General features: G+C 41.8%; 1 protein-coding gene and 1 long non-coding RNA gene across 7 annotated transcripts in view; one reads left to right on the top strand and one right to left on the bottom strand.

Moving 5' to 3' along the window:
- The window catches only part of PTPDC1 (protein tyrosine phosphatase domain containing 1), a 59,211-nt gene that overhangs the window by 5,000 nt on the left and 37,866 nt on the right, over positions 1-16,345 (bottom strand). For all 6 annotated transcript variants that reach the window (XM_084839961.1, XM_084839959.1, XM_084839962.1 and 3 more), the window contains 6 exons: positions 10,989-11,160; positions 10,009-10,089; positions 9,699-9,817; positions 8,821-8,958; positions 6,651-7,795; positions 2,342-2,527 (listed from right to left, as the gene is read on the bottom strand). In XM_084839961.1, the coding sequence (XP_084696087.1) occupies positions 2,342-2,527; positions 6,651-7,795; positions 8,821-8,958; positions 9,699-9,817; positions 10,009-10,089; positions 10,989-11,089 (1,770 nt within the window). In that variant the 5' untranslated portion in view covers positions 11,090-11,160. The remainder of the gene's footprint in view (positions 1-2,341; positions 2,528-6,650; positions 7,796-8,820; positions 8,959-9,698; positions 9,818-10,008; positions 10,090-10,988; positions 11,161-16,345) is intronic.
- Positions 7,296-11,375, top strand: LOC146354849 (uncharacterized). Its single transcript, XR_014788522.1, has 3 exons — positions 7,296-7,589; positions 9,430-9,726; positions 10,992-11,375. It is a non-coding gene; the product is annotated as an uncharacterized LOC146354849 (long non-coding RNA).

Consider the following 16,345-nt stretch of genomic DNA (forward strand, 5'->3'; position numbering starts at 1 on the left):
TAGAACTAACACCAAAAAAAGATGTCCTTTTCATCATAGGGGATATGACCTAAATCATATCCCTTATGAATATACAGTGGAGGTGACGAATAGTTTTAAGGGATTAGACCTGACAAAGTGCCTGAGGAACTATGGACGGAGGTCCGTAACACTGTTCAGGGGGCAGCAACGAAATCCATCCCAAAGAAAAATAAATGCAAGAAAGCCAAGTGGCTGTCTGATGAGGCTTTACAAGTAGCTGAGGAAAGAAGGGAAGCAAAAAGCAAGGGAGAAAGGGGAAGATATATCCAACTGAATGCAGAGTTCCAGAGAATAGCAAGGAGAGACAAGAAGGCCTTCTTAAATGAACAATGCAAAGAAATTGAGGAAAACAACAGAATGGGAAAGACTAGAGATCTCTTCAAGACAATCGGAGATCTCAAGGGAACGTTTTGTGCAAAGACGGGCATGATAAAGGACAAAGAAGGCAGGGACCTCACAGAAGCAGATGAGATTAAGAAGAGGTGGAAAGAATACACAGAAGAACTATACAGGAAAGATCTGAACGTCCCTGATAGCCATGATAGTGCAGTCACTGAACTTGATCCAGACATCCTAGAGAGTGAAGTCAAGTGGGCCTTAGGAAGCATTAGTAACAACAAATCTAGCGGAGATGAGAGTCTTCCAGCTGAGCTATTTAAAATCCTAAAAGATGATGCTGTTAAAGTGCTGCACTCAATATGCCAACAAATTTGGAACACTCAACAGCAAGCAAGCAAGGTTATTCTCCAAATTCTACAAGTTAGGCTTCAGCAGTATGCGAACCGAGAACTATCGGAAGTACAAGCTGGGTTTCGAAGAGGCAGAGGAACTAGAGATCAAATCGCCAACATTCGCTGGATCATGGAGAAAGCAAGAGAATTCCAGAAAAACATCTATTTCTGCTTCATTGACTATGCTAAAGCCTTTTATTGTGTGGATCACAACAAACTATGGCAAATTCTGAAAGAGATGGGGGTACCAGACCACCTTACCTGTCTCCTGAGAAACCTGTACGAGGGTCTAGAAGCAAGAGTAAGAACCGGACATGGAACAACCGATTGGTTCAAAATTGGGAAAGGAGTACGACAAGGCTGCATATTGTCGCCCTGCTTATTTAACTTATATTTAGAGTACATCATGAGAAACGCCGGGTTGGATGAATCACAGGTCGGAATTAAGATTGCCGGGAGAATTATCAACAGCCTCCGATATGCAGATGATACCACCCTAATGGCTGAAAGCGAAGAGGATCTAAAGAGCCTCTTGTTGAGGGTGAAAGAGGAGAGTGCAAAAGCTGGTTTGAAACTCAACATTAAAAAAACTAAGATCATGGCATCTGGCCCCATCACTTCCTGGCATATAGAAGGGAAAGAAATGGAAGCAGTGACAGATTTTACTTTCTTGGGCTCCAAGATCACCGCAGGTGGTGACTGTAGCCATGAAATTAAAAGACGCTTGCTCCTTGGGAGGAAAGCTATGGCAAACCTAGACAGCATAGTAAGAAGCAGAGACATCACCTTGCTAACAAAGGTCCGTCTAATCAAAGCTATGGTTTTCCCAGTAGTAACGTATGGCTGTGAGAGCTGGACTATAAGGAAGGCTGAGCGCCGAAGAATTGATGCTTTCGAACTGTGGTGCTGGAGAAGACTCTTACGAGCCCCCTGGACTGCAAGGAGGTCCAATCAGTCAGTCTTAAAGGAAATCAACTCTGAGTGCTCATTGGAAGGACAGATACTGAAGCTGAAGCTCAAATATTTTGGCCGCCTAATGCGAAGAGAAAACTTTCTGGAAAAGACCCTGATTCTGGGAAAGACTGAAGGCAAAAGGAGAAGGGGACGGCAGAGGATGAGATGGCTAGATAGCATCACTGATGCAATGAATATGGACTTGAGCATACTCCGGGAGAGAGCGCAGGACAGGAAGTCCTGGCTTGCTATGGTCCATGGGGTCACGAAGAGTCGGACACGACTGAACGACTGAACAACAACACAAGTATCATGAGACAGAAGGCCTTGCCATATATTTGTTAAATGTAGAAAATATAGTAAGCACAGTCAGTTGCCTGCTTATGCTTTCCACTGTGCATAAAATGTAATGGATCCTCAATTCCTGCTATACTTCAACCCCTCTTTTTAAAAGTTGGATAACTGATGCAATTGGATTTGTACCTATATGCCCAATTCATTCCTCAGGTTGCATGTATTGTGCATGTAAGAGAGCATATCACTTCCTCCACCCTACCCCAGTTGAGCAGCACACTGTTGTACATATATGCAAGCAGGTAAAATTCCAAAGGCAAAGAGATGCATACAATACTTACCTTTTCTAGTAATTTAAGCGCTTCTTGAGAGTCTATATTATTTTTTGCTAAGACATCAACATCATTTTTGTTTAGAAGAGGTTCTTTAAGTTGTTCTATCCAGGACCACATCAAACTACTGAGGATAAAAGGATCTCTCTCAGCACATATCTTATCCCAGGCTCCATTCTGAGAATTCAGTTCTTTCTAACAGAAGAAAAAAAAAAGTCAGCTTTCTATAAATAGTCTTTGCTGTACTGTTAAGACAAAACACCGTATTACCTTAGCAAACATGGCCCCTTTCAGGATTTACCCTCAATGTGGACATAATCAGGTGGAGGAGGAGAGTGAGGACATGCCTGCCCCCTGCCCCACACACACAATGTCCCTGCCATCCATTAGGGGATGGTATGTCTGGAGAAGAGAGCCTGCTCTACACACATAAGCACCCTCTGTGATTTACATAGGAGTTCTAAATGATGGGAGAGCCTGTATGTGTAAAACAGGCTCCCCTCTTCAGACATTCCCCCAACACATAAACAGTGGAGTATGTGACAAAGAAAGCGGCCCCACTCTCTTCCTCCATGTGGAGGATAACACCTGAAGAGGGCTCATGCATTTCCAAACCTGTGTGTGCCAAGATAATGGGAATGCAGGGAGCATTTGCTGGGAGAACTGATGAGCATGGAATGCTTAACCTTTTTCTGACCCACAGATTCTGCTCAGGAAATCATCTCCAACATGGCAGATTTCCTGTTTCTGGGCCCAGTTGGGGAGCAAACATGCCTGGGTGCATTTGAAGTGCCAGTTCCAGGATTTGGAAGCCCTTCAGGCAATGCATTCTTAGTGGGCAAGCTTAACCTGGAAGAGACAAGGCACCTAAGACCAAGAATTCTATCATACTGCTTATTACCTTCTCAGATGTTCCATGCAAAGTGGTGGTGCTGTTCGGGCAACTGGCCCTGGAACCCCTAATTCTTCACCCCCTGGAGTCAGCCCTGAGCATTTGCAGGGGAGAATCAGCAGGTAGGGAAGGGTTAAGCACCCCCTTCTTCCAAATGACTTCCCCCTACAAATGCCTTGTCCTCACGTTAACATTTGAGGCCAACACAGGACTGGGGATCCTGCGTTTCCCTCATAATGTGCTATTCTGCCCTTAGACTACATTGCATTTGCACAAGCAAGGAGGAGGAGTCACTGCCTGGAATGCTCATTTTGGTTTTAGGCTAAATTTATTGCACCTAGTTGCTTTCCCAGAGAAGAAGACATCTGGAACATTCTTATGGTGAACCTTGTGGATGCACAGTTTGTGCCCGCAAAGAGCAGCGCGCACACACACAAATGACTGATTTACTCATTTGATTTGTACCCCGCCTTTATTCCAAGAAAATGGCATTCTAGGCAAGCTTACAATCATAGGAACTACGCAAAACAATTAAATGAAAACTTGATTAAAAAAATAAAACAAATACATTAAAAACAGCAGCCAACCCAAGAGACAAGCTTATATGCTGAAGGCCTGCTTGAATAAAATGCCTTTTCCTGCTGGCAGGCGAGCAGAGGGAACCAACCTAGCATCCCTCGGCAGGGAGTTCCAAAGCCTGTGAGCATCCCCAGAGAAGACCGTCTTGCTTTACCACCAGACATGCCTCTGAACACGGTGGTAGTGAAAGAGCCTTTCCTGAAGATTAAAGATTAAAACCCAGGCAGGCTCATACGGGAGAAGGTGGTCTTTCAGCTAGCCTGGTCCCAAGCCATATAGGGCTTTTACAGGTCATAACAAGCACTTTGAATTGTGCTTGGAAACAGACCAATAGCCAACAAACCTGTTGTAACAAGGGAGTCACGCGCTCCCTATAACTGGCCCCGGTCAACTGTCTTGCCGCAGCATTCTGGACTAGCTGAAGTTTCCAAACACTTTTCAAGGGCAGTCCCCTGTATAGCACATTATAGTAGTCCAAACAGGATGCAAATAAGGCATGTGTGAGTGTGGCCAGATCAGACATTTCTAGGAAAGGGCACTGTTGGTGCATTAGCCTCAGCTGTGCAAACACTCTCCTGGTCACTATCAGGACATGGGAATCCAAGTTCTAGGCTGAGTCCAGAAGTCTCAGAGTCTCACCCACACTCTGAGCCTGAGCAGAGAGAGTGTAACTCCATTCAGCACAGGTTGAGTCCCTATTCCCTCATCTGCATTTCAGCTATCCAGGAGCACCTCTGTCTTGTCTGGATTAAGCTTCAATTTGTTTGCCTTTATCCAGTCCATTACTGACATCAGACACTGATTTAGAACTAGAATAGCTTCCTTGGATTTAGATGGAGAGATGGAGTTGGGTACCATAGGCATAGTGATGGTATTGAACCCCAAAACTCTGAACAAATTCTCCCAGTGGTTTCATGTATATGTTAAATAGCATGGGAGATAAGATGGAGCCCTGAGGGATACAACAGGCCAAAGGCCACGGTGTCAAACAGGAATCTCTCAGTACCACCTTCTGAAATCGCCCCTCCAAGAAGCACCAGCGCCTCCATAAAACCGTGTCTTCCAGTCCCATCTCAGACAGATGCCTCAGGATACCACGGTTGATCGAAAGGCACCAAGAGGTCCAGTAGAACCATTAGGAACACACTCCTCTTGTCCAGGTCTCGGCGTAGATTGTCCACCGAGGCAACCAAAGCAGTCCCTGTCTCATAACCAGGCCTGAAGCCAGATTAAAAGAGATCTAGATAATCTGCCTCATCCAGAAATCCCTGGAACTAGGAAGCCACCATACACTCCAGCAACTTGCCCAAGAATGGAATATTGGAGACCGGCCGGAAATTATCTAATACAGTTGGGCTCAGGGAGGAGGCTTTTTAAACAAAAGTCTTACCACTGCCTTTTTAGGCAAGATGAAATCACACCTTGCTGTAAAGAGGCATTCACTACTACCCTTACCCACTCAACTAGTCCACCCCCCCTCTCCCACAGCAAGTTTAAAAGCCAAGTGTAAGGGTCCAGCACACAAGCGGTGGGCCTCACCTCTCCAGATATCCTGTCCACATCCTTGGGCTGTACAAACTGAAAAATATCCATTATAACTAGACAAGCCAGGGCCACCACCTGACCTATACCAACTATGGCATCCAAGCTGGCATAGATATGATTGATTTTATCTGCAAAGTGTTGCGCAAATTGGTCACGGAGGCCTACTGAGTGGTCCACCTCTTCTTGCCGGCCAGAGCATAATAAGCCTTTGACCACCTGGAAAAGCTCCATTGGACAATTCTGTACAGATGCAACGGTGGTGGAAAAGTAGTTTCTTCACTGCCACAGAGTAGGCTTTCAAATGAGCTCTAGCCAATGTTTCATCAGACTCATTTCGGGTGTTTTATGCATGTTGCTCTAGTCAATGTCACATTTGTTTCATCACCTAAGGCTCCCTGGAAAACCAGGGAGTTTGTTCGGCTCCACTCCATGGGAAAGGACTCTCAGGACAATGGAACTATAGGAAGTACCTCTACCCCCAGGTCACTATCATCCCACCCTATACAGAAATAAAAGTGTGCCCTGCCGAATGAGTGAGGCCAGATACATACCCATGGTTGTACATGGAGGCCACGGAGTCCTGAGCCACTCCTGAAGCCCCCTAGCACGACAAGCCGAGGAGACTCCAGCACCAACCCCTGGACCACTCCAGCTAGCTCAGTAAGAGAGACTGTTGGGCAGCAGGATGGGTGGTATACCAACAGACTTCCATCAGACTAGGGTGCTTATTCATAAACAGAAGGAGTCTAGCCTACTAGTTGAAATTATTTTGTTCCCAGCCAGTAGATCTGCTACAGGCTTTGGTCAAGATGAGATCAATATTCCTCACAATATCTGTTCAAGTATCAGGAGAACCACAGAAGGGAAGTGCTTACCCATTTAATGAGATACCCTCTCTGCTGCAGTTAAAATTTAAAGAGGAACACAAATACATATTTTAGGGGCTGAAGGCTTGGACCCAGATTATAACACGTCTTTGCATATTATATTTCTATAACAAGAATTATTGCATGTCATCCCCATATTAAACAAACACAACATGGGTAGTGGCCGAAGTAGGGTATAGTAATCATTCCTGATTAAGTGCATTCTTCTCCCTATATGTTTATTTAGTTTTATTTATAACATAAGCTCAGGCTCAGTACAGAGAACCACCTCTTTGCTGTTAAAACAGCAGCCTACTTAACACAGAATACCTGATGCATGCTGAAAGCAAAAGTGTCATAGGATTTTTCTTTCTTTCTAGAGGCTCTTTCCTAGACTAGACAAGTACACAAGGGTGAAGTTGCAAAATGAAAATACCTGCCACATTTCCACTTTATGCTTCACGACTTCTGCTCCCATAAATTCATTTAGATCTGCAAGGGCTTTGGCTGCCAAAGTTCGCCGTGCCTCCAGATTTAGTTCTGACTGCACAACAATATGGGGGATCGTATCAGACATAACACAGGTCTCATGCTTTGCTTTAGCAGAGTCTGAGTCCTCAGAGGACCACATTCTGTTACCATAAAGATTTGTTTTTCTGGCACAGTGATAGTTTAATGCTTTTAGCTCCTCGTCTTCCTCCTCCTCTTTATCTTCCTTCTGATTGCTTGCAAAGCCTGAAGAAAAGGTTTTACTACGCTGTACTTCTTTGGGATATCGGCTTTTATGGCAAACTGAACTACTTTCTTTTCTGTCTAGATTAAATTTACCCTGACTTGTGAAAGTAAATGTACTACGAATTAACAGTTCTTGGTTTAACTCAGCCTGAAGAGTTTGACAATTATCCATGTTGCTCGGCAAGTTTGTTTTGTTGCACAACGGCACTTGCACAGGCACTGACCATGGTGTCTCTCCTTGCTCAGAGACAAATATTGCTCTTCTCAAATCTGAATCACTATAGCTCAGGCGTCGTTTTGCTCGACTCAGAGGCTGAAGGTAATCAACATTCCTCCTTTTCCATAGAGGATCGCATTCATGTTCGCTGGGATGAAAAGGATTTGATCCTGAGAGGGAGAATGGCTCTGAAGTACTACTGTCTTGCCTTGTTAATTCTTTATCAAGCTGTGTAGAAGCTAACTGGGAAACAGTCTCCTCAATTTCAGCTGACAAGTCTGGCATATCTACTAGTTCCTCCTCTATCACCTGCCGGTTTTCAGCCAAATCCAAGAGCAGCTTGCAAACCAGATGAATAAGTTTTGGCACATGCTTCAGATGTCTGCTTTCATAACCATGGAGCAAATGCCGCTGCCGGATCAGGTACTGGGAAAGGGTTACTGAATGTGCTTTGGGCTCACAGGATGCAAAAACATTCCTCAGTGGAATTAAGAACTGTGAAAACTCTCTTATGCACAACAGCTGTCCTCTAGTTTGAATAGAGTTAGGCCTTTTTGCCCTGACAAAAAGGATTGCTTGGTCTGCAGTCATTCTTGTTGCAAACACTAAGTAACAAGCTATTAAAACACCTGGAAAGGAACCAAAAGAACAGATAAACTTGTTAGGTGAAAACTAAAATAAAACAATGAAAGTAACTCAGAGAGTACAAAAGGATATTCATGTCCTTTATATCATACCAAACTACTGTCTTTAAGAAAAAAAATAAAATTGTAACATAAGCTTCCATCAGTTCTGAGAATGAGATAAGCCTTGTTCCTAGGAGTCCTTCCAGATTTTCCTCACACTGTGCCATACCTATTTATTTATATAAAGATATATGCATTTATTTTCAATAAATCCATAGTCTGAGTAACTTCCAGAATAAAAATCATTAAAAGACAACAGCATTGAAATAACTATATTAAACAAGCAGGAACAAACTGATGTGAAGTTTGCAACAAAATTGGAGATCAAAAAATGGGGGAAGCGTTCTGAAACAAATAGATCTTGCTAAGGAAATGAGGACCGGGAAGGCATATGGTAAGCTATTCAAACAGTGCTTCTCCTGCTTTGAGGCGGGGATGGTGGGTGGGAGTAAACCATTCTCAAAGAACTAAATGAAACAATAATTAAACAAAAGATTTGCAAAATTGGGGGCAGCCTTGCTCATGTATATCTTTTTTTTAAAGGGCTAGATGAACACTCCTATACCTTGAGTGATACTTTGAGAAAGAACTAAGTTCTGTTGTGGAGTAGCTCTGTTGAGCATGGAGTGAAGTATAGGGATTTGGGGGTTACACAGCAAGTCCCTGTAGCACTGTCAATCCTCCCCTGCTCTTTCCCCTTTACGAAAGCTCTCCTGCCAAATCCTCAATCTGCTCTTTGAACTCAAAGAGCAGTTTGGGAGTTGCGTGGCCCATCTTCTGAGAAGAAAATTTGAAAAATGCAGGCATGTTAACAGCCTTTAACAATGAATGCTTTGTGCTAGCTTTCTGTCAGAACAGACTTTATTATATACTTGTATATCAAGGCATCTACAAAGGCTCATGAATTGTCACTATTGTGCATTTCAGAAAAATACATTATCATTGAATTTGTAGTTCGGTATTTTTACCTGTTCTGCCAAGTCCTGCATGACAATGAATAGCTACTCTCCCTTCCTGTAAGGCAAAAGTCATCACTTTTACCATATCGAGGATAGTTGTGAGAGAAGCCACACCATAATCCTTCCATCCAAAGTTATAAAAATAAACTAGAAAAAACATTTAAAAACATTATTATTATTAGAAAACAAGACAACTCAATGCATTCTTACTGCAAAAAAATATTGTTTGTATCTGTAATAAGATCTGATCAGATTCACTAGCAAGAATTTCTTGTCCTGGATGTCTGTGATAATTTCAAAAACCACATAGCAAGTCAGAAAATATATTACCCACAAAACCTGGCATATAAAACTTATAACACAACAGAATAAGCCATGGAGTGTTTGTGTGTGCATATGTACACACACAGTATATGGGAACAATGTAACATTTTGTTTGGAGAATAGCAGCATCTCTAAACCTCTTTCTCAAACAATTGCTATCTCATCAAAATACGCAAAAGGGGGTATTTATTTAGCAGGGAGGGGGGCTGAACTCTTCTATGGAAGTAGAAGACAATGAAATTCACATACAAATCTATTGTATTATCAATGTGCAAAATATGGATTGTTTTACAGGAATATTGCTATCACAGTTTGAAAGTTAAGGATATTTCCTGAACACAGCTATCCATCCCCAGCTGCCGATTCTACTGATGTTTATGACATTTGCTATAATGCCTCTACAGAGGATCTGAGCATATTTAAACTTTCTTGTTAGCAGCAACTTATTTTCTTTGGCAAACCTCCCTCAACTAGCTGCTTTGAACCTAAGAAGTAGGTGGCAGAAACAGCCTGCAGCACCATACTTTATAATTAACAAGGAACAACAGCAGGAGCAAACTTACTTCCCGCCTCCATGAAAGCTTCAGGAAGGTAGGTGAAACCACTCTCTTGTTCCAGTGGATTCCCGCAGCTAGCATGTTCCCCGGGACGCTGAAGGTTAATTACTGTATTTATGCCACATCTTATGTAAAGAAAAAGACGATGCATTATTGAACTATGCATGCTCTCACAGTCTTCCCCCCACCCCCCAAAGTTCCTTCTTAGTTCAGAATAAATTGTTACAAACAATCCAAACCCATGCAGGAAAGAAATAGATCAGCTTTACGACCATAGGTATTATAGTTATTCATTACCAATATGTATTTATTTTACCTTTGGAACTGCTCAATAATATTATATTTTTCAATAAGTTCTGTTGAGGGTCGAGACATGGCTAGTATGTTATCTGTAATCCTGAGGGGGTAAGAGAAGAAGTAGTGAAATGTTATAGGTTAAAACACTTCGTAGTTGGTTTCCATAGGTAATTTTCTAGTTAATGAACCATACCACTTTAAATAACTATGTGCTTTCAAACCATTAAATGCCTTTTATCCCTATGTAATTGAAAGACCTTACATAATAAAGCGCCATTAGGTTGCCAAGATACTGTGATAATAGGAATGTAGATAACACAGGACATGCATATATTTCTATATCCCTGTACAAAATAATTACACATTTCTTGCAAGTGTTCTTGTAACAGCTGTATAAAATACCGCTACACAAAGAATATTTCAGTAAAAGCTTGATAATGTTTTCTTTGCATTCAAAACTTATTATTCTATCTTAAAATTTCAATTGAAATATGAATACATTTCAAATTTAGTTGCATTTAAATTAGCGATAGAGATTCCTGTAATTAAAACCATGTGTTGAACTACAGCCAGTGAGTTGTATCCAGACTAAGTTAGCTGATCTTGGGTTCCATTGAAATCAATGGAACATTAGTCATAATGTAACTTAAATCCTATTGAAATCAATGGGACTTAGTGTGGATCCAACCATCTTTTTAACATACATTTTGAGAATGAGCCCAACACCCACAGAATTCAAAAGGAAGCTTACACACTACATATACATAGTTTGTGTGTATTGCTAGTTGCCCCGGCATTGCATTTAATCTGGCGTTGCATGAAATGTGTCTACCTAAATCTTTTTAAAACTGGTTCTCTTTCACTGAATGTGTTGCCCGATCCTAAGCATATGTACTCAGACGTCAGTTCAATACAGTTCCATTGTGCATGGGAGTGCGGCCTTAGTGATTTAAAAGAAAAATTTGTACTCATCTAATGGAAACAAATGCTGTACCCTACCAGGAAGAGTAAAGCCCTTTAACAGCCTGTTCTTGGTCACTCCACCGAGCTGGATTTTCATATTTGCAAGCACGGCCACCACATGCCATGGAACACTGCATATGACCAGGAATGACATGACGAAGGCGTTCCCCAACTTTTGTATATTTTGCAGTTGGACGCCGAGATCGTCCTGCAACATACAATGCAAGACAAAATAAAACCTTTCAACGAGCTGTAGTTCTTAACCTAAATGTGTGTGAATCAAATTCACAAAAATAAATATATGCAGACAAGAATCAGCAAGCTCATGAAAATATTTGCTGAAAATTGGTTTCTGCTGCAACTTTTCCTTATGTTTTTGTATGTAGCATCTCCCTAATAAAACAAGTGTCATCATTCTCATCTAGAAACACTGAATGTTTTTTTCTTTCCTCCACGTTATGAATGAAGTCATAAAGGTACTCAACAAAAATACTGGGAAAATAACACATTAAATTTTTCTTATGATATAAAATGATAAGCAAAAAGTCAAACATTCTCGTAGGTTTAATTATCTAGGTGAGATCACAGACACATTAATATAGAGCCATAAAAACCCAAGTATGATTTATATAAAGGAAATTGCAATACTTTACTTTTTCTCTCATGGAAAACAGCATTTAGCTCATCAGGGCTGATAGAGGAAATGGCCACCATAACCCTGTGCGTAGAAGTCGAGAGGACCTCTACAACTGAGCTCCGTCGCCTCTGAAGTATGCGGAGAAGAGGATCAGAGGAAGAATGTCTCCGGCCCTGAAAAAAGTTGCTAAAAATATTCACTGCCAAGCGCCTTCTGGGTGAACCCTGCATGGTCACCCACTACTTATAGCAGCTTTGATATGCTGCTGCAAGAAGTCAAGCTGAATGAGGAATCTGACTTGCTCAGTACTGAACTTACACAGAGGCATGTATCTTTCTGTATGATCTAATAGCTGTTCAGGATAGGCTGCTCTGTCTCCATAGAAACCAACAATGAACTCACTGATGGCAGCTAAATTCTATATACATTAATTGTGTGTGGGACAAACCATTCCACTGCTGATGAGGATTAGTATCACTTGAAGCAGATAATTCTGAAATGGATCAGGAACTCCCAAACAGTTTCCTATGAATAGACAAGATTTCTGGAATTTTAAGCACTGATTTTAACATATTGGGTTAGAGGCAGCTTCTTCAGAACACCCTTAAAAAGTAATACCTTTCAAGAAATCTCAACTAAGATATTAAGAGTGGCAACAAACATCCTATGCAGGATTGTAAGATGAAAATCAAAAGTGTATGAAGGGTCTATAAATAGGTAAAAAGGAAAACAACCCTTTCTCTGGGAAAAATTATGTCACGTGCTCATTTTCTAAGCAAAACAATTATATATTTTACTTTAGTGGTAGCGCAGAAACAAGACTTTCCAACAAAACTATATAGTATTCAGTCACTCATTTGCATTTTATCAACAGCAAGAAAGGGCAAGATCCTTCTCAAAAACAAATTATCATACCATTTATGAGACCTGTAAAAGAATGTATGGATGCTCCTTGAAGAAGAAATATGTGGGAGATAAATTAGTTTTCATAGTTTGAACTGAAAAACAAAGCAGGCTTGTCAATATCTGACTAAACTTAATACTAAAAAAAAAATTTCAGCACTCCAACAATAGATTTGCATATCCACTTATCTCTAGCAGTAGCTTCTACATCATGAGATCCCATCACACAAAACAATACATGACCAACTGCACTATTAAGAACGTATCTACCATACCACACTACTGAAGAGCAGTTCTGTGAATTCAGGTTAATTTCTATCTGAAACGCTAGAAGTCACTCATATTCTTTAAATGAAGCTGAGACTCTTGAATATAACCTAATAGCAAAACACAGCAAGTATTTTAGCCTAATTTAAAAGTTGTCAGACGACTTCACATATAGAAAAAGAATGAGTTACTGGAAATCTAGTAGCTGTGCTAACCAGTTACTCATAGTTTTGAGCTTCTTCTTTGCCTGAGCCCTGCTTCATAAAAATTCTGTAAGCAAAGGGGAATGCCCTGTTCGGACAGCCATATGGAGCAAGACATGCTGATAGTCCTCAGGAAGTCACTCTTATGCAATTTCTCCCCTGCCCTCCCTTTCTGTGGAACAGAAACCAAGTGAACAAGGTTTCTGAAAGATCATATAGGTGTAGATATCCCAGCTCAGACTCAGTTTTTCCCATATAGCTGAGGTAATAGGGTCACTTTGTGCAGGAAATTTTAAAATGCATTTAAAGGTGCTTGGTGGGGGAAGTGCAGGACAAACTTCACAGCTTTAGAAGAGAGAGGACTAGCAAGATATGGTATCTTTGTAATGTTTATTTACAAACATATAGGTTGAGTAGGTATTATGGAAATGTTAAGTACTAGATTCACAGCACTATCAGTATAGTCACTGAAAGCAGGTCTTGGCACAGAAAAAATTAAAACAGCTTCTTCCTTTAACTTTTAGGACAGGCAAAACAGTTTCAGACCCTTGGAAAGGTGAAACTTAAGCAAGTCTGGCCCTAGACAGGGTGATACAAATCCTGCCATACAGCAAATTTGGAGATATCATTGAAGGGCAGTAAATTGTCAATTAAATTATTATTTACATTTTTATTGCCAAGGCCCCCATTTGGGCTTTGTGCATCAGGCACCAACATGGCTTGGGCCATGTGTTCACTCAAAGTTCCACATGCTTGGAACAAAGGAATCTGTGCTGCTACTAACTGCCAACATCCATCATCCTCCATGAACAACCAGTGCATGACAAAGCCTACAAAGAGGTTAATATTGCTGCTTTAAAGCATAATGTAACAGGTAGGCAACTAGAATTGGATGGGGGACAGGATAACCCCCACCCACCCAGCCTACTATGGGCTGAACAATGTAAGAGGGGTGTGCCCACACCTCCCAACATAATTTGGTCCCAGCAACCGCACCAGGATGTTCCCCCCAGCATGTCCACTGAGAATCAGCTGTGCTGTGCTGAAGTGTTCCGGCTGCCGGCTCAGCCATGGATGGTTCACCTGTGCAATGCTTTCCCCACTGAGGAAGCAGTGCCTCCCTCTTCCCTGAAGAAATCCACAAGGGCTCCATCGGCTGGCTGGGGAGCCTTTGTGGGCTGGATTAGGAGGTTCCCCTCACCTGCAATAACTGCATGATTCAGAAGGGAGTTCCACTGACCTGTCCTGATTTGGCAACAAGCATTTCCACTCATTTCCAGGGTATCTTTAGAAGAGCTAAAGCCCTATTGCGCAAGTGGTGGGTCCCATAAGTGCAATGGAACCAGTGGAGATGGAGCAGCCCCGTTGGATACCGCCCACTGAAAAGATGGTGTTCAGATTATATGCATCAAACCTGTTCACTGGCCACATGTCTTTTATGCATATATTGTCCATTTTACAACATTAACATAAGGAAGACAAAAGCCAACCATTTTAATGAGATGGAATTACTGGCTAATTCCAGTAAAGCATATCAAGCAATAAACCTAAACTAGCAGAGTAACTGATTAGCAATAAAGACAGAGGCTGAATTCAGATGTTATGTTCCTTATCCTAAATTATGTACTCATGGGCTCTCCCCTGCCCTTGCATGCTCAATTTAATAGAACACTTATTGGTTTGATCAAGCCAAAGCTTGCCGTTAGGTTAGAACTGGCAAACAAGCAAATTGTGGTTTGAGCATGCTTCCAAGCCAAGATCGTCCTATTAAGAAGAACATCTGAAGAGATGAGGGAGCATGTAAACTTATTCCCAATCCTCCATTGTTTGGATAATGGTAATATGACATCTGAATGAAGCCAAAGAGAGATTCAACCATGCTGTGCAAAAAAAAAAAAGGTCTTCATTGACCTTAAAAGTACTCTGCCAAAATTGTGAGTCACAATTACAAGTCATGACAATGACCATTTGTTATCCTGTGTTGTCAGTATCATCCTACTGTTATATAGTGCTATTATTCCATCACTGCTTGTGATGCAGCTGCCCATCTCCCACCCTCATCTCATGTGTGCAAGTACATCTACAGAGTAAAAGAAGAGGAATGTCTGTTGGGGAAGACTGTGATACTATCACCACACAGCTTAATTTTTTGTTGCAGTTCTGCTTCCACAGTAAATTGGTGGTTGAAGCTGGACTGGTTTTACCACTAGGATACTTAAGTGGATGCCTAACTAGGATAGACCTTTGCTCCTGCAACACTAAGTAAAAAAGACTTGGCTTTCCCACATCTTTATTATCAAGTGCATATTATGCATATTATCAAGTGCATATTATCAAGAAATCCATTTACTTTTTGTGATCTAGTTGCCTGTAAAAACTCCATTTTATGAAGATGGGCCTGCACCCACTCATTAAACCACCTATGTCTGTTATCTTGTTCTGTTCTGGCTTCAAAGCCGGAGCAGCACTCTTGCCAATTAAACTAAATTATTTCAGCTGGGTTTCTATGAGAACTTTCCACCACCACCCCGAAAGCCTGGGAAACTATTCAGCCAGCTAGTGATTGGCGAAGGAGGTTCACCTCACATTTATCAAAGGCTTGTGAGAATAAAGGGGGAGGGGGAGGGGCACTTCTGCCCTTTGTCTTCGTTTGGTTTCATCTCCATCTTGCTTTTGGCTTGTGACTCTCAGTATCACAGTTTGGGCCCTGTTCTATGTGAAGACCCATGCTTAGGCATAGACAGGTGTAGGTAACTTTTGTTATCTTCTGCCTGAAGTATTATTTCCAGTCATACTCTGGTTCTTGTATGCCTTTTATTCCTCCCCCCGTTCCCCACTGTAAATAAGCTTAACACGTGTTGCAAGGTTTGCGTGCACTCCCTTCCAAGTAAGCCCTGCCACTAAATTCAGAGCCTTCTGCTTGGTTTTTACTACAGTTTACAGTTTCAGGACTATAGCTTTGGGAATAGAGAGGGCCAGCTTGGGCTCTTATTTCACAAGTCCTAAGAGTGTCCTGTAAGGTCTGAGATTCCCCTGAGTCAGGCTGAGATGGACACAAGGGGTGGTGGCAGCCTACCTTGGCAATTGTTTGCCCCTGCCTATACTGCCGGCGAGCTAGGGCAACCTCCTCCCTCCCTCTACACATAGGCTTTCAATACAGGCAAGCAAGAATCCTGATGGTGGAGGCTGTCCAGAAATGGTAATGTAATAGGCAAGGGATCCCAACATATATCCACTGTTGGGATATATTCAGACATCCTGGCTCTCTGACATGTTTATCATGTGCTATGGATTTAATTGGCATTACCCCGACACCTTGGCTTGAGAATCCATTGGACCCAAACGACTAGACCATGGGGGTGCCTTTGAACTGGCCAATCAAA

This window comes from Heloderma suspectum, chromosome 2 (genome assembly GCF_057233095.1).
Source record: "Heloderma suspectum isolate Gila_16-S chromosome 2, 16-S_ref, whole genome shotgun sequence".
Classification (NCBI taxonomy): Eukaryota; Metazoa; Chordata; class Lepidosauria; order Squamata; family Helodermatidae; genus Heloderma; species Heloderma suspectum.